This window comes from Mustelus asterias, chromosome 3 (assembly GCF_964213995.1).
Source record: "Mustelus asterias chromosome 3, sMusAst1.hap1.1, whole genome shotgun sequence".
NCBI lineage: Eukaryota > Metazoa > Chordata > Chondrichthyes > Carcharhiniformes > Triakidae > Mustelus > Mustelus asterias.
In genome coordinates this window covers 130,050,152-130,069,676 of record NC_135803.1, presented here as the reverse complement: position 1 = coordinate 130,069,676, position 19,525 = coordinate 130,050,152, and the positions used below count along the sequence as shown (strand labels likewise).

General features: G+C 43.0%; 1 protein-coding gene across 1 annotated transcript in view; it reads left to right on the top strand.

The window, feature by feature from the left end:
• Positions 1–19,525, top strand: part of cacna2d3a (calcium channel, voltage-dependent, alpha 2/delta subunit 3a) — an 838,535-nt gene that overhangs the window by 454,474 nt on the left and 364,536 nt on the right. The window contains exon 11 of the mRNA XM_078210160.1: positions 5,511–5,624. Within this exon, the coding sequence (XP_078066286.1) occupies positions 5,511–5,624 (114 nt within the window). The remainder of the gene's footprint in view (positions 1–5,510; positions 5,625–19,525) is intronic.

The following is a 19,525-nucleotide window of genomic DNA, read 5'->3' as shown; positions in this document are numbered from 1 at the left end:
ATAAAATATCTATTAATTATTCCAGAACAGATAGAGGGACATGCAGGCTGTCACTTGACAGAGCCCTGCAACAACTGCAATTATCTTTTTGCAAATGAACTCAATCTCACCAGTCATTAGACCTATTTTTTTAAGTTCTGAAAGCAAATTAAATCAATTTCTTTGACATTTGAATGACTAGTAGTCACAATAAAGACTATAAATGTCAGGACGCATTGAAATGTTCTTGCCAAATGATAAATCATTAGAAGTTAATTGTAGTTCATCATAAGATGCTTGTCATTGGCATTTATAATGTAAATAGGTTCCATACCCCCTGGGTTAACTAATATCAGGAATATTCTATACATATGTTGGCAGAGATTTTAACTGATGTCAATTCTATCAGTTTAGTTTTATTTAAAATATTTTCAAAAACAAGATAAATGATTTCTCCTATTATTTAAAATGCCTCCTAGGTCCCAGGAGGATTACCATGTTGTTAACTCTTCTTATGGATCTGTTCTTTATCCACTTCCCAAAAGCACATTTTAAAATCCCACATGGAATGCTGTGGTACTATATTACTGCCATCTGGTGGAACAGAGGACACATTACACACTAAACAGACCAATTGTCACAATCCAAACATGATGTGGAGATGCCGGCATTGGACTGGGGTAAACACAGTAAGAAGTTAAAGTCCAACAGGTTTATTTGGTAGGAAAAGCCACTAGCTTTCAGAGCGCTGCTCCTTCTTCAGGTAAGTGGGAGTTCTGTTCACAAACAGGGCATATAAAGACACAAACTCAATTTACAAAATAATCATAGAAACCCTACAGTGCAGAAAGAGGCCATTGGGCCCATCGAGTCTGCACCGACCACAATCCCACCCAGGCCCTACCCCAATATCCCTACATATTTACCCACTAACCCCTCTAACCTACGCATCTCAGAACACTAAGGGGCAATTTTAGCATGGCCAATCAACCTAACCCGCGCATCTTTGGACTGTGGGAGGAAACCGGAGCACCCGGAGGAAACCCACGCAGACACGAGGAGAATGTGCAAACTCCATACAGACAGTGACCCAAGCTGGGAATCGAACCCAGGTCCCTGGAGCTGTGAAGCGGAGATGCCGCCGTTGGACTGGGGTAAACACAGTAAGAAGTTTAACACCACCAGGTTAAAGTCCAACAGGTTTATTTGGTAGCAAAAGCCACACAAGCTTTCGGAACTCCAAGCCCCTTCTTCAGGTGAGTGACTCACCTGAAGAAGGGGCTTGGAGCTCCGAAAGCTTGTGTGGCTTCTTGCTGTGAAGCAGCAGTGGTAACCACTGCGCTACCGTGCCGCTTGGAATGGTTGGAATGCGAGTCGTTACAGGCAATCAAGCCTTAAAGGTACAGACAATGTGAGTGGAGAGAGGCTTAAGCACAGGTTAAAGAGATGTGTATTGTCTCCAGCCAGGACAGTTAGTGAGATTTTGCAAGCCCAGGCAAGTCATGGGGGTTACAGATAGGGTGACATGAACCCAAGATCCCGGTTGAGGTCGTCCTCATGTGTGCGGAACTTGGCTATCAGTCTCTGCTCAGCGACTCTGCGCCGTCGTGTGTCGTGAAGGCCGCCTTGGAGAACGCTTACCCGAAGATCAGAGGCTGAATGCCCGTGACTGCTGAAGTATTCCCCAACAGGAAGAGAACACTCTTGCCTGGTGATTGTCGAGCGGTGTTCATGCATCCGTTGTCATAGCGTCTGCATGAGCTCCCCAATGTACCATGCCTCGAGACATCCTTTCCTGCAGCGTATCAGGTAGACAATGTTGGTCGAGTTGCAAGAGTATGTACTGTATACCTGGTGGATGGTGTTCTCACGTCAGATGATGGCATCCGTGTCGATGATCCGGCACGTCTTGCAGAGGTTGCTGTAGCAGGGTTGTGTGCTGTCGTGGTCACTGTTCTCCTGAAGGCTGGGTAGTTTGCTGCGGACAATGGTCTGGTTGAGGTTGTGCGGTTGTTTGAAGGCAAGAAGTGGGGATGTGGGAATGGCCTTGGCGAGATGTTCGTCTTCAGCAATGACATGTTGAAGGCTCCGGAGAAGATGTCGTAGCTTCTCTGCTCCGGGAAAGTACTGGATGGCGAAGGGCACTCTGTCCGCCGTATCCTGTGTTTGTCTTCTGAGGAGGTCGGTGCTGTTTTTCGCTGTGGCGCGTTGGCCATCGATTGACAGTTCCGACGCGCCACAGCGAAAAACCGCACCGATCTCCTCGGAAGACAAACATGGGACACGGCGGACAGAGTACCCTTCGTCGTCCACTACTTCCCCGGAGCGGAGAAGCTACGACATCTTCTCCGGAGCCTTCAGCATGTCATTGATGAACACGAACATCTTGCCAAGGCCATCCCCACACCCCCACCTCTTGCTTTCAAACAACTGCACAACCTCAACCAGACCATTGTCCGCAGCAAACTACCCAGCCTTCAGGAGAACAGTGACCACAACAGCACACAATCCTGCCACAGCAACCTCTGCAAGACGTGCCGGATCATCGACACGGATGCCATCATCTCACATGGGAACACCATCCACCAGGTACACGGTACATACTCTTGCAACTCGGCCAACGTTGTCTACCTGATATGCTGCAGGAAAGGATGTCCCGAGGCATGGTACATTGGGGAGACCATGCAGACGCTACGACAACGGATGAATGAACACCGCTCGACAATCACCAGGCAAGAGTGTTCTCTTCCTGTTGGGGAACACTTCAGCGGTCACGGGCATTCGGCCTCTGATCTTTGGGTAAGTGTTCTCCAAGGCGGCCTTCACGACACACGACAGCACAGAGTCACTGAGCAGAGACTGATAGCCAAGTTCTGCACACATGAGGACGACCTCAACTGGGATCTTGGGTTCATGTCACGTTATCTGTAACCCCCACGACTTGCCTGGGCTTGCAAAATCTCACTCACTGTCCTGTCTGGAGACAATACACATCTCTTTAACCTGTGCTTAAGCCTCTCTCCACTCACATTGTCTGTACCTTTAAGACTTGATTACCTGTAAAGACTCGCATTCCAACCATTATTTTGTAAATTGAGTTTGTGTTTTTATATGCCCTGTTTGTGAACAGAACTCCCACTTCCCTGACGAAGGAGCAGCGCTCCGAAAGCTAGTGGCTTTTGCTACCAAATAAACCTGTTGGACTTTAACCTGGTGTTGTGAGACTTCTTATAATCCAAACAGCCAGTTAACATCAGCAACAGTCCGTTTTAATAAGTGACAAGCTAGTCTAGTGCCAACGTAGACTAAGGCGTGGAAAATCAATACATTAATTATCATTATATTTATTATGGGATATCATTTTGGCTACAAAACCATTTTGCCAAACACCTCTAGCAGTACAGCAATATTGCATTTGGTAACATTGCATGTGGAAAATTGCCCAGCTATGTCCTGTCCACAAAAAGGCAGGACAAATCCAACCTGTCCAATTACCGCCCCATTAATCTACTCTCAATTATCAGCAAAGTAATGGAAGGTGTTGTCGACAGCACTATTAAGCGGCACTTACACAACAATGACCTGCTCACTACGCCTAACCATCTTCACCTGCTTCATCAATGGGTCAAAAGTAGAGATTTTCACTCATAATTGCACAATGTTCAGCACCATTCTCGACTTAATGAAACAGTCCCCGTCCATATGCAGCAAGACCTGGACAATATTCAGACAAGTAACATTCACACCACACAAGTACCAGATCCAACAAGAGAACATCTAACTGGCTCTCCTTGAAATTCAATAGCATTACAGTCGCTGTTTTCCCCACTATCAAGCATCCTGGGGGTTACCATTGACATATAAATGCTGCGGCTACATGGGTAAAGACGGAGGCTGTGAGTTCTGTGGTGAGTAACTCACTTCCTGACTCTCCAAAGCCTGTCCACATCGACAAGGCTCAAGTTAGGAGTGTGATGGAATACTCCCAATTTGCCTGGATGAGTGCAGCTCCAACTACACTCAAAAAGCTGGACACCATCGAGGCCAACTAGCCCATTTGATTGGCACTCAATCCATCACCTTAAACATTTACTCCATTCGCCATCGAAGCACCGTGACAGCAGTGTGTACCATTTACAAGATGTACTGCAGTAACTCACCAAGATTCCTTTGACAGCACCATCCAAACACGCAACCTCTATCATCTAGACGGACAAAGACAGCAGATACATGGGAACACCATCACCTTCATATTATCTTCCACATCACAGACCATCCTGACTTGAAACTCTATCACCTTCCCTTCACTGTCGCTGGATTAAAAAAATCTGAACTCCCTTGCTAAGAGCACTGTGGGTGTTCCTACAACACACACATAGAAAATAGAAGCAGGAGTCGGCCATTCGGCCCTTTGCGCCTGCTCCATCATTCATTTGGATCATGGCTGATCATCAAATTCAATACCCTGATCCCGCCTTTCCCCCCCTGTCCCTTGATCCCTTTAGACCTAAGAACTATATTTAATTCATTCTTGAAATCACACAATGTTTTGACCTCAACTACTTTCTGTGGTAGTGAATTTCACAGATTCCACATGGACTGCAGCAGTTCAAGGAGGCACCTCAACACCACTTTCTCAAGAGCAACTAGGGGTGGGCAATAAATGCTGGCCTAGCCAGCAATGCCCACATCCCATGAACAAATAAATTTTATAAAGTCTAGTAGTTATGATATTGGACCAGAGGTCATGAAGTCAAATCCAACTTTAGTGTATGATTAAATGGAATTCCAGCTTTCCTCAACTAAACAGAGAGGTGAGCAAATCAGCTGCAGTCCTATTTCCCCAGCATTATTCACGAATCAAGGTGGAAAGAACCTAAGTAGAGAGTAGGGGAGATTTTCCAATTATGAACTGGCAGAAAAATAATGCATTCTGGGGTACTTGCTCGTATGCTTCTGTCATATATCACAAGACAATAAAGCCTTCCATATCTTATAGTGAATCCTGAAAAGCAAATGCCAGGAAATAATTGCTCAGCCTAAGGGACCTTTGGATTTTCCTTATTAATCACCTCACAGCTATGTCGGACTCCATCTTCTGATAACGCTGGCAGATCAATAGTTACAATGCTCACAGGGAATTAGTGAGTTTAAAAGATAAAACTTGTGAATAAAAATCGATTTTTAAAAAGTCTGCTTCATCCCTTTCAGAATAAATAATGACAGACACAACAAAGAGAAAGAGACTTCATGACAAATCCCAGAGTAAACTGTGGGCACAAGAGGGACATTCATCTGGATTCTTTATTCCCTTTTTATTATCAGTGTAATAAATACAACCTGTTCAAACTCACATAAACCAAAGAAAGACACAAGAAGCACCTTGGATGTGCGTTGTTAAATATGCCTTCAATCCATAAGTGAAGAAAGTTTTATGCAGATGGTGGTGCATCTTAAATTTTGACACGATCTCTTCATGGAAGAAATAATTATTCTAACAATACTCTCTCTTCCTGTATTGCTTTTCCCAGTTTAACAACACAGGTCAAGGAAGCATCTGCAGTCAAGCTATTATGCTCGTTACTGATGGAGCCGTGGATACTTATGATACAATATTTGCAAAATACAACTGGCCGGATCGAAAGGTAAGCTGCGAACGTTTTACATCCTATTTTAGGCTTCTGTAATCACCATAAAATTGCTGGAATTGGGGACAGAACTTCTTCTTGGCTTCGAGCAATTCATTGTTTAGCTCCTTTACTCATGTAGGATCAAAACATTAAAGAATGCAGCAGTACTCTACAGAACAGAATATACACATGCATCAATGCTGCCACAGCCCTACAAACTGTATGTTCCAAATGTTCAAATCATAATCAAGATTCTCTCTCTTTGTTCATGAGAATCACATGCCAATCAAAATATTGGGCATTGATCGAAATAATTGGCGCAACTTGGTTATTTTGTTGGATTTTTGGCTCACATATGTTTAATCTTGCTTGATCATTGAGGATGTTCCTGTACCAATGGTGAGTTTCACACTCCAGAAACTGCTGTAAAGCTGTTTTTCTATTGGGAAATATGAATATTTGTAAATCCAGCAATTTACTCACTCAGATGTAAAGGAAACAAGGTGATAACATTTTTTGGTACATTCCAGCATATGTCGTCTTCAGGTTGACCCTTGATGACATATCTATGAACTGACATATGAACTTCCATTCATAGAATCCCTACAGCACAGAAGGAGGCCATTCGGCCCGTCAAGTCTGTACCAACCACGTTCCCACCCAGGCCCTATTCCTGTAACCCCACACATTTACCCTGCTAATCCTCCTGACGCTAGGGTCAATTTATCATGGCTAATTAACCTAACCCGCACATCTTTGCACTGTGAAAGGAAACCGGAGCACCCAGAGGAAACCCACGCAGACATGGGGAGAATGTGCAAACTCCACACAGTCACCTGAGGCTGGAATTGAACCTGGGTCCCTGGCACTGTGATGCAGCAGTGCTAACCACTGTGCCACCATGCCACCAACCTTCAGTTCCACGAACAGCCTTCCTCCCATCCCATTTAACAAGCCCTAGTCAACAGCTCAACTTCTGTCCTGATCGTAATACTTCCCTCCTCTCTCCTGGTTCTTCATTATCTCCAGACAACTCACACATCATGGTAACCCTCATATAAGCCCCTAACAACAACCCAAAGTAAAATCAATCAAACTAGCCTAATAGCTACGAACTATAAGGAAGTTACAGATGACAAATCTGGTTTATTTCGATGTGTGAGTGTTATTGATGGTCATCTTTCTTGTGTTTCTGAAACTTAACAGCTTTGAGAAAATGTCAAACTCATGGATGGGTCTAGGAAAGCACATTAGGAAAATCAGTCAATCTTAGATGGAATAGACAGCTAAAAACAGAGTTACTATTAAATTCTTGTCATATTCATGAGGGGGGGCTCTTATTGAAACTTACAGGATACTGCGAGGCCTGGATAGAGTGGACCTGGACAGGATGTTTCCACTAGTAGGAAAAACTAGAACCAGAGGGTACAACCTCAGGCAAAAGGGACGGTCCTTTAAAACAGAGATGAGGAGGAATTTCTTCAGCCAGAGAGTGGTGAATCTGCGGAACTCTTTGCCGCAGAAGGCTGTGGAGGCCAGGTCATTGAGTGTCTTCAAGACAGAGATAGATAAGTTGTTGAAAAACAAGGGGGTCAGGGGTTATGGGGAAAAGGCAGGAGAATGGGGTTGAGAAAAATATCAGCCATGATTGAATGGCAGAGCAGACTCGATGGGCCAAGTGGCCTAATTCTGCTCCAATGTCTTATAGTCTATCAAAGACGTCACAAAGAAGGGAATTAGATCATAGGAAATTTGGGTTCATGGAGTGAACGGGGCTCAGCTGTGAATGAACAGTATGATTGTCAACTTTGGCTCATTGCTAACAATTCTTCCTCTGAAACAAAAACTGATGAATTTTAGCCTTATTACAAAGACTTGAATGCATTATGTAGGCTTTTGTGAAGGACTGAGAGGTTGCTGCATTGTTGGAGATGTTGGAGGCGACCTTACCAAAAAAATTCTAATTGCCAAACAAGCATGAAAACGGGATAAATTTGTGCTTTTTTTTGGATGACTTAAAAATCGAATCTTATTTAATAACTCTGGCAAAAACAATGTCGCCAAACCAGTTTCTTGCCAGCAGGGGGAGTGGGCAGGGCCTAGCTCAACCAAAAGCTGGTGGATCGCAGCAGAGGCGCAATTGCACATGCTCAGATCTCTGTGTTCTGTGTCAGACTGTTTTTGCAATATCCATTGCTGGAAGAATAATACATATCTCTCTCTAAATATTGGGAAACATAGAAAATAGGAAGAGAAGTAGGCCATTCGGCCCTTCGAGCCTGCTCCGCCATTCATTATGATCATGGCTGATCATCTAACTCAGTAGCCTGATCTCACCCTCCCCCATATCCTTTGATCCCCTTCACCCCAAGCTCTGTGTTTAGCCCCTTCTTGAAAACATACAATGTTTTGGTCCCAACTACTTTTTGTGGTAGCAAATTCAACAGGCTTACCACTCTCCAGGTGAAAAGATTTCTCCTAATCTCAGTCCTAAAAGGTTTACCCCGCATCCGTAGACTGTGATCCCTTGTTCTGGACACCCCCACCATCACAAACATCCATCCTGCATCTACGCTGTCTAGCTCTGTTAGAATTTTATAGGTCTCTATGAGATTCTCCCTCATTCTTCCAAACTCCAGCGAATATAATCCTAACTGATTCAACCTCTTCTCATACGTCAGACCCGCCATCTCAAGAATCAGTCTGGTAAACCTTTTGTCTACTCCTTCTCATAGAATTATATAACCCTACAGTGCAGAAGGAGACCATTTGGCCCATCAAGTCTGCACCAACCACAATCCCACCCAGGCCCTATCCCTATAATCCCATGCCTTTACCCTAACTAGTTCCCCTGTCACTAAGGAGCAATTTAGCATGGTCAATCCACCTAACCCGCACATTTTTGGACTGTGGGAGGAAACTGGAGCACCCGGAGGAAACCCACGCAGACACGGGGAGAATGTGCAAACTCCACACAGACAGTGACCCAAGCCGGGAATCGAACCTGGGTCCGTGGCGCCGTGAGGCAGCAGTGCTAAACACTTTGCCACCCCAACCATTACTTCTGCAGCTATAACATCCTTCCTCAGATAAGGATACCAAAACTGCACACAATATTCCAGATATGGCCTCACCAAGGCCCTGTATAATTGCAGCAAGACATCCCTGCTCCTATATTTAAATCCCTGCGCTACGAAGGCCTTCTTTACCGCCAGCTGCACCTGCTTGCTTACCTTCAGCAACTGGTGTATGAGGACACCCGGGTCATGTTGCAGATTCCCCTCTCTTAATTTATAGCCATTCAGATGATAATCTGTCTTCCTGTTTTTGCTACCAAGTGGATAACCTCACATTTATCCACATTATGCTGCATCTGCCATGCATTTGCCCACTCACTCAGCTTGTCCAAATCATACTGAAGCATCTCTGCATCCCCCTCACAGCTCACCCTCCAACCCAACTTTGTGTCATCTGCAAATTTGGAGATATTACATTTAGTTCCCTCATCTAAATTATTAATACATATTGTGAATAGCTGGTATCCTAGCACCAATCCCTGTGATACCCCGCTAGTCACTGCCTGCCATTTGGAAAATTACCCATTTATTCCTACTCTTTGTTTCCTGTCTGCCAACCAGTTTTCTATCCATCTCAATACCCTACCCCAATCCCATGTGCTTTAATTTTACATGCTAATCTCTTACGTGGGACTTTGTCGAAAGTCTTCTAAAGACTGAAGCCTCTGCCTTTGGTCCCCTTCACAAACTCCGCTCACACATCACTGACTTCATTTCTCTCTGGCAGCTGTCTAAGTGTGAACCAGACTGTTCACAACCTCTATGTCATATTTTCAACCACATATCTGCACCATCGGTCAATTTCCCCCTCCATAAGATCCTCAACTCTGCCCCGTCTCTGTTCATCTGCTGGTCAGACCCTCTTCTGTGCATTTATTTTCTCCAGATCTGGTTATTCCAATGCACAGTTAACCTGCCTCCCACAACCTACACTTTGTAAACGTGAAATCATCCAAAACTCTTCTGCGTGTGTCCTAACTCATACCAAGTCGCATTCACCTGTCATCCTTGTACTTACTACATTGGCTCTCAATTAAGCAACCCCTTGATTTCAAAATTCTCATCTTTCTTTTCAAAATTCAAAATTCCTCCATGAACGTGTCCATCCCAATATTTGTAATATTTTCCAATCCCACAAACGTGTAATATCTGCGTTCCTCCAATTTTGGCCTTTTGAACATCCCTGATTTTGGTCAATCCTCCATTGACTTCTGTGTCTTCAGTGCCTCGGGCCCTAAGCCCTGGAATTTTCTCTCTAAATCTCTCTGTCTTAAGTTCTCTTTTTCAGCCTTTAAGATGCTTCATAAAATCTATCTGTTGTCACCAAGTCTTTAAACACCTGCTTTAAAACTCCTTCTTTGACTCAGTGTCAAATTTCATGTGATAACACAGGACATTTTACCACCTGAAAAGTATACATGTTGAAGTTGCTATTGTTGTTGAAAATGGAAGCCCCCACCCTGTGTGCCCCACTCTGCCCTGTCTGCCCCATCCTGCCTTGCCCTGCCTGTCTGTCCCACCCTGCCCTGTCTGCCCTGCCCTGTCTGCCCTGCCCTGTCTGCCCTGCTCTGCCCTGCAGGTGGATGCAAAAGCTCCCTGGGTATTAGTTAAATAATAGCAGGAGAATTTTCCGAGTGGCCTGGTGAACATTTATCCCTCAACCAACCTCACTAAAACAGACTATCTGGTCATTTATCTGATAGTTGTTTGTTGGACCTTGCGCACAGTGTGGTTGTGATATTTCCCTGCATTAGAGTGGTTACTCTTCAAAAGCATTTTATTGGCTGAAAAGTACTCTGGAATTGTTTGCGTTCATGGAAGGTGCTATATAAATGCATGTTCATTCTTTCTGAGTCACAATTCTCCCAATATAGAGCTGAAATTAACAAAAACTAATAAAACTTGGCTTCTATTTTAAAATCAGTGAAAGATCACACCAGTTGAGAACATCATCTGCTTCAGACTGAATTTCCATTGAGTAAATCTTGCGGCAGCTTGTAGAAAACCACCTCAACAGATACATATCTGACATCTACATTCAGTTAATAATTTCTTAACAAGTATTATCTTTGCTTTGCTTTTCTTGTTTATATTGTAACAGAAGGGAAATTGCATTAAAACAAAATTAACACATTGTACAGAGTGCCGTACATTATCAAAACCTATACCCAAAATTTCTCATGTCTGAACACATTTATAAAATATATATTGTGTTTTCAGCAGAGGTAAGAATGGATTACTGCTGTATAAATAAATAATGCCTGAAATCAAATTCTAGCTACAAATTTAAAATTCAAATATATTTAACCAGATTCAGTGATTATTTCTATTTTCCTCATTATGACCATATTTATTTATGAACAATTTAAATATCTCTCCTGTTTTATATGAATTAGAGAGCAACTGCACATTATTAAACATGTAATGGCTAATTTTTAATGTCATCTTCAGAAGCAATTGTTACCTGAGGACTGCTTCAGTCATTATCATAGAATCCCTACAGTGCAGATGGAGGCCCTTTGGCCCATCGAGTCTGCACCGACACAGCACCCCACCCAGGCACATACATCTCACCCAGGCCCCCGCCCGCACAATCCCCAAAACCCCTAATCCACCTTACCCACACAACTTGGGACACTAAGGGGCAATTTAGCACGGCCAATCCACCTAATCTGCACATCTTTGGACTGTGGGAGGAAACTGGAGCACCCAAATGAAACCCTCGCAGACAAGGGGAGAATGTTCAAACTCCACAGAGACAATTAATCAAGGCCAGAATTGAAACCAGGTCCCTGGCCCTTTGAGGCAGCAGTGATAACCACTGTGCCCTTATGTCATGTGAATATAAAAACTTTGACTTTCTTTATGATAGTGACAAACTGCACAGTTCCAGCAGAACTCACAACATAATAATTCAGGTATGGTCACGCAATCAGATCTAACAGGCGAGGTGAAGTGAGTTATGAGCTGAAACACATTCACATGTGCCATTCACAAAAATCCAAGCAGATCTTAATCTTATTGCTATGTTTTTGAAAAGCATTCTGGAGCAAAATAAATTGTGACTTTTTGATAACAAGCCATTAGCACAAAGTACATAACCATTTGTGTTTCAATTGCTTATTTTCAAAAACCTTAACAGTTTGCTGGCTATTTGTATTGATATAGCTATTTGACTCAATTGGCAACCCACTCACCTTTAGGTCAAAAGGTCATAAGTTCAAATTACACAACAGTTTGAGTTCTGAGTCTGAGGTCACGTACCAACTGACTCAAGAATAGCTTCTTCCCTGCTGCTGTCAGACTTTTGAATGGACCAACCTTGCATTAAGTTGATCTTTCTCTATATCCTAGCTATGACTGTAACACTACATTCTGCACGCTCTTGTTTCCTTCTCTATGAACAGTATACTTTGTCTGTATAGTGCGCAAGAAACAATACTTTTCACTGTATACTAATACATGTGACAATAATAAATCAAATCAAATCAAATCTTCCAGATGTAATGTGAAATGACTGTCGCACATTCTAAGTAATTTGTAAAAGATTGAATTGCATAATCTGAAAAAAAATACAAGAGAGTTTCTCAGGTGCTTTGACTCAACCAACACCCTCAAAAACAGGCTAATTGGTCATTCATCATTGCGTTTGTGGGCTTTGTAGTACACAGATTGACTGCCACATTTGCCCGCATAACAATAGGCATTGCACTTCAATGGCAATTCATTGGAAATGAAGTACTTCAGGATATCCTGGCGGAGATATAAAAGCAAACCTTTTATTTTTCCCTCTGTGCATTGACTGCTGACCAGATTGATTTCATGTACCCTTCTGGCCAGTCACATGTTTTATGCACAAGCTTGCCTTTTGGTAAACTTCCAAAATATAACAAATATAACTTCTGTTTAAAAATGCAAACTTTTATTTCCCCACAATATTACATTCAGAGTAACCTTATCAAATCCCTTTAATTGTATTACAATCTAAGCACATTTTAATGCAACTATTATGTACGTATAAAATTATACTTGAGTAATTGGCATGTATAAGATACCCCAGCAGATGGTTTGCTAACAATTAGCATATCTCTACTTCTTCAAAAGCCAGGTCTTGATCAGTTATTTGCCAATAAGAGGAACAGATTCTGAGAATTTTAAAACCATTTAAAATGAAACATTTCATTATCTCAAAGTACTTACTCAACTGAATGCCAACAATATTGATCCACTGAGAAGAATTAATTCTTAAAGCCGGCCCTTTGAATGAGATGACTCTTCTGGTAAAGCTGCCATTGTGTTCATCTACTTGGTGGAACCACTTTATTACGATAATACAAAAATAACTATATTTCTGTGGTGTTATAAGAAATCAACACTTTTGTCATCTGCATAATTGAAAAGGTGCCAATCCTTGAATGTAGAGAAGCTGAAAGAATTTCCTGTTTTCCCTGGTATAGTCACAACCCATTGTCCTGCTGACACTAAAAATAATTGACTCCACATCATTTAATGGGTGGTTTTAAGCTTTGTTTAAAAGTCGGAACTAACTCAAAAGAAAGTGCAGTCATTGTTGTAGCCATTGTCTGCTTGAGTATTTACAATCAATAGGAACAGTGAAAAGGTGGCAACATCTTTAATCCATTGTGGAGTCATCAGTAGAGTTGATTTGTCCTCTGGCAAATGTCAGGGGCTTTATAAAGAATAATTTTTGTTAAGTTCAGCAAATGAAGCGCTAGATTTCGGGATAAGAAAGAAAGATGGGCATCAATACTGGAGCAGGTTCGTTCGAGTGTTGTTAAAATGCAGTTTGAAAGACTGATGTGTTGTAGAAATCCTGCCACAAGCTGATAGAGCTGGCTTTCAGGCTTTAGGTTCAATAGGTCATTCTGATTGTAGATAGCCTTCCACTATGAATGCTTTGATTTCTCTGATAGCCATTATTGTCTAACGTTAAATGTTCACCAGTAGAAATAACTACCAAGTTAACGGAGTGGCCGGGATTTTGTCAATAGCAAGCCATTCCTGATGTAGCAACTAGAATTGTGCGCCACTTCTTTTTGCCTTTTCTCTAATTAAAATTCTAAGTGCCAGCGGTGTGCATGCAGAACACATTCGATTTAACGGCTGGGGAAGCTTTCAATGGTGAGACCCGCCGTCAGCTGCCAAAGCTGCATTTACAGGCAGCCTATTACAGAGTCTCCTGGTCAAACAGGGAGGCTCTGCGTCACGGTCACAACTTTCCAGCCTAACCCTGTTGCCATTAACATGAGACTGGAGAGCACAAAGACTTTTTTTCAAATTAAATTTCACTTGTAAATATTTCACATTACATTGGTTTCATATTACCCACGTGTGGAACATCATCATTTGTTAAGCAACTTGCTTAGTCAGAGAGCTTAATGTACTGGCATGCCTCATGTCTAGCGACAGTACCCTGTAATCGATGGTTGCAGGGGTATTCGGGACATTTCCTTTGTTTCTTCCACAATAGTGTTGTGTTTTTTTTTGTTCACTCTTTATTGAATGTTCATGTTAGTGTCCAGTGTTGTACTCACCACTCTGCGGGACATGGCACAGCCTCAGCTGGCTCTCTCTTCTATGTATTGTGAAGGCTATTGTCCAGTCACAATCTCAGCAGGAATGATTGAAATCTTGTAGGTGAATTCAAAATCCTGTAAGTCCAGCCAACACCCTGAGATGGACAGTACTGGTACAGCCCTCTGGCCCTGCATTTTCTTTTCTTGACTGTTCCTCTCCACCACCACACTCAGGAAACCAGACCCTACCCACTTCACCCCTTCACATTCTCGACCCAACCCTCTGCCCTTCCCTTGATCTTGCTTTCATTCCTCCATCCTCAACAACCATTCTCACGACTGGCTCAGCCTTGCCGGGCTCGAGTCTCCGTGCAAGCTGCCACTCTCCTGCTCCCGCTCCCTTGGGCCAGAGAATTAAACAAGAGAAACCACTGACCTTGCACACAACTGCACAAAGCTTACAGGTGCATGCCACCCTTAAATGGTCGTGAAAACCATGTGCCACAAAGTTTCTCATGTGCCATTGTCTATTTTGAAGGTAGAACTTTATTGTAAACTGTTTCATTTGAATGAGTATTTATGGTATGGAAATGTATTACAAGTATGAACCTGTCACAGGCCGGTGTAATTCCCGACACGACGCAAACACATTGTTGATTTTATCTCTGCATCTCAGCCCACTGTTGGGAAATCAAAATTTTGGATCCTACCTAATTAAGCACGCTACCTTTCCCACTCTTGTGGGCTCCTTAAAATTTCTCCCAGTAATACTGAAAAGAACTGAAATTAAATAGAAGCGATGGAGTATAGTCCTAATTTTGCAATTGTGGGGTTGTGATGATTCATGACACAATTAGAAGGTCGGGCACGCCAAATCTTGCAATGTCTTCTAAATTATCAGTACTTAAAAAACAAATCAAATTAAAGGCCTTGGCTAAAGAAATTAAAATGTGGCAAGGCGGTTGGCAACTGACCATTAAAAAAAAAAGAAAGTTGCAGCGTGGAAGAAAAGAAGCTAATTGTTCACAATAGTACAGCGGAGACATGTGGGCAGAATTCCTTGATGCGGTTGATTTTTGAAGCGCGAATGCAGTCGCTGTCCTAAAAGAGAGTGGCTCCTTTTGCAGCTGAAAGCCACCCTCCAGTCAAAGCACAGCTGCCAGCTTCATGGAAGGAAATTCCTGACAGAGTCAATTAAAGTCATTCAAGTTGCTTGTACATGACTGCAAATGAGGGTGATTTGCTGGTCTCAGCGGTTCCTGACGTCAGCATCTCTTTCCTGCGTGACACATCATCCTTTCCTGGAGAGAACACTGCAGATGACTGTTGCCTTTTTGCTCTCACTTTCATTGCACCAGAGCAAGAGTACATTTAAATCAGGGTAGAAGTTATAGCCTAGGAAAGGTGGCCCTTTGCTTTTCCAGGCTTTTTTCAGTGGCATCAAGGGATGTGGTTGCAAAGCATTTAATTTTCCCTTTGCCTAAGTTTTCACCCATTAGTAATTTACCTTCAAATAATGCAAACACCTTGGAATCCCAGTCAATAAACGCATTGTTTCTTGTGTTGTGCAAAGAGACAAAAATTGGCTTTATATTAGGGGAATATTTGTTAAAAACAAATGAATGAAGTATGCAAAACAGCAACAGTTTACGCAGGATTCTTTTATAATGACTTCAGTATTGAGATGTTGGAAATGTCTATGTGACTCCAATTATTATAAAACACCAACTATCCTTCAAGTATTCTATTGCAGAGTTACCATTACAGCTATCAATAAATATCCATGCAGTATTAAGAAATACTCTGCTTGAAGGTGCAATCGTATGGGTGAGATTTTATATTGAGTACTTGTCTAATGAGGTGGATGTGTCATTTGAAGAGGAAGGAGCTTTCCCAGGCTTCTGGCCATCATTCATCCCTCAACCAACATTTATTTCTTTGCTCTTGGTGAGACATACTGAGCACAGATTGGTTGCTGCATTTGCCCTTAAAATAACAGTGACAACAGTTCAAAGGTAATGAATTGACTGGGAAGCACAGGATGTGAAATATGCTACATAAACATAAGTTCTTATTTTCCTGGACAACGACCATTGACAGATGTACTGATGATTCCACAATGATAAAACAATTGAACACTAAGTAAATGCAAACTTTCTCTGCAGAGTGCCCTGATGCCGACATAAGTACCATTTACAACAGTTTGAACTCCAGGCAATGTCTCTTCATATCTAGCCGATGCCACCTTGCTACAGAAAAAATGTTGAAGGTGTTCCCCCTTTAGGAGATAGCATTTACCACTTGTTTGATATGTATGTGCAAAATGCATTAGCATTAAGTTGTCTTAACAATTTGACTTTGACAGAAAGAGATGTCCCTGATCTGGTAATTAATTGTTATGCAGATTGCCATGCAGCACATGGCACATCTCTGCGGCATCTTGCGCTGCAGCAGAGACAACAAGGTGCGTCAACCTCCAGCGTTAGGTTGATTGGCCATGCTAAATTGACCCTTGTGTCAGAGGGATTAGCAAGGTAAATATGTGGGATTACGGGGAAAGGGCCTGGTGGGATTGTAGCCAATGCAGACTCAATGGGTCGAATGGCCTCCTTCTGTATTGTAGGGATTCTACGATATGTATTTAAACTGGTCTATAAATAATAGTCTCAGGGTTGAAGAATGTGGCCAAAATGCTTCAAAGTTTCTTCACACCAGCATTTCTTGGCCTCTCATGAAATCTCCTTGCTGATCTCAATTGTGAAGCATGGTGAGAAAATGAATATCCATTCTTACTTTCTTGCATGGCCTTGAGCGCAAGGGGATTTGAATACAGATGTCTTTCTGCAATTGAACAGGCTTTGGTCAAACCACACCTGGAGTATCGCTTTGGCCTTCTTATATAAGGAAGGATCTACTTGCCATGGAGAGAGTGCAGTGGAGGTTCACCAGACTAATCTCTTGGATTACAAGATTGTTTTATGAGAAGAGATTGAGGAAACTGGGCCTGTATTCTGTGGAGCATCAAAGATGAGACGTAATCTTATTGAAACTTACAAAATTCTTAACAGGGCATTTCAGGGTTGATGCAAATAGGATGTTTTCCCATGGCTGGTGAGTCTAGAACAAGGGGACACAGTCTCAGAATAAGGGGAAGGCCATTTAAGACATTATTTTGCTGGACAACAACTGTTGAAATGAGGATGAATTTTTTTCACTCAGAGGATGGTGAACCTTGGAATTCTCTATGCCAGAGGGCTGTGAAGGCAGAATCATTGAGCATGTTTAAGACAAGAGGTGGATAGATTTCTGGATACTAAAGACATTAGCAGGTCAAGTCCAGGGCTTCTCATGTGTCCAGCTTTTATGGCTGAGGTTCGTGAGGTGGGAGGAGCCTCAAACAAAGATGGAATTTCAGCATGGAACCTTTGAGCTGGTCATTTGTGAAACGAACTGAAGCCACACTGTTCTTCTTTGTTCAGTTCAGATAACTTAACAAATTTTGCCATTCTTTTCACAGTTGTAATTTAAAAAAAATTCATTCGTGGGACTTGGGCGTCGCTGGCTGGCCAGCATTTATTGCCCATCTCTAGTTGCCCTTGAGAAGGTGGTGGTGAGCTGCCTTCTTGAATCGCTGCAGTCCATGTTCTGTGGGTTGACCCACAATGCCGTTAGGGAGGGAATTCCAGGATTTTGACCCAGCGACTGCAAAGGAACAGTGATATATTTCCAAGTCAGGATGGTGAGTGGCTTGGAGGGGAACTTGCAGTGGTGTTGTTCCCATTTATCTGTTGCCCTTGTCCTTCTAGATGGAAGTGGTCTTGGGTTTGAAGGTGCTGTCTAAGGATCTTTGGTGAATTGCTGTCGTGCATCTTGTAGATAGTACACACTGCTGCTAATGAGCCATGGTGGTGGAGGGATTGAATGTTTGTAAATATGGTGTCAATCAAGCGGGCTGCTTTGTCCTGGATGGTGTCAAGCTTCTTGAGTGTTGTTGGAGCTGCACCCATCCAGGCAAGTGGAGAGTATTCCGTCACACTCCTGACTTGTACCTTGTAGATGGTGGATAGGTTCTGGGGAGTCTCTGGACTCTTGCCTGTACCACGGGATAGTTTAGAGAGGAATAGGGAGAGGACTATTAGAGAGGAATAGGAGAGAGACTATTAGAGAGGAATAGGAGTCTCTGGACTCTTGCCTGTACCACGGGATAGTTTAGAGAGGAATAGGGAGAGGACTCTTGCCTGTACCACGGGATAGTTTAGAGAGGAATAGGGAGAGTCTCTGGACTCTTGCCTGTACCACGGGATAGTTTAGAGAGGAATAGGGAGAGGGAAGGTTTGAATTCATGGCTGAGGGGATGGTGCAGGAGGGAGGGGTTCAGGTACTTAAGCAATTGGGGCTCGTACTGGGGAAGGTGTGACCTCTATGAGAAGGATGGTCTACACCTTAATCAGAAGGGGACCAATATCCTGGGGGGTAAATTTGCTAAGGCCATGCAGGGAGGTTTAAACTGATTCGGGGGGGGGGAGGGATCCTGAGTAGTGGGGCTGAAAGTGAGGGATGCATGGATGGGGACTGCAATGCACGGCATTGCAGAGGTGGGGTGGAGCAGGGTTTGAAATGTGTATACTTCAATGCCAGGAGTATTCGCAATAAAGTGGGTGAACTTGCAGCGTGGATCAGTACCTGGGACTTCGATGTTGTGGCTATTTCAGAGACATGGATAGAGCAGGGGCAGGAATGGATGCTGCAGGTCCCGGGGTTCAAATGTTTTAGTCGAAGTAGGGAAGGAGGTAGAAGAGGGGGAGGGGTAGCATTATTGGTCAGAGATTGTATCACAGTGTCAGAGAGGAGGTTTGATGAGGACTTATCTGTTGAGGTAGTATGGGCGGAGATTAGAAATAGGAGAGGAGAGGTCACCCTGTTGGGAGTCTTTTATAGACCTCCTAAAAGTTCTAGAGAGGTTGAGGAAAGGATTGCGGAGTCAATCCTGCTTAGGAGTGAAAGTAATAGGGCAATTGTTATGGGGGATTTTAACTTGACTAATATTGACTGGAATTGTTATAGCTCTAGCTCGTTAGAGGGGTCAGTTTTTGTTCAAAGCGTGCAGGAAGGTTTTTTGACTCAGTATGTAGACAGGCCAACTAGAGGTGAGGCTATATTGGATCTGGTGCTGGGAAATGAGCCAGACCAGGTGCTAGACTTGGAAGTTGGTGTGCATTTTGGTGATAGTGACCACAATTCGGTTACGTTCACCTTAGTGATGGAAAGGGATAGGCATGAACCTCGGGCCAGTGGTTTTAGC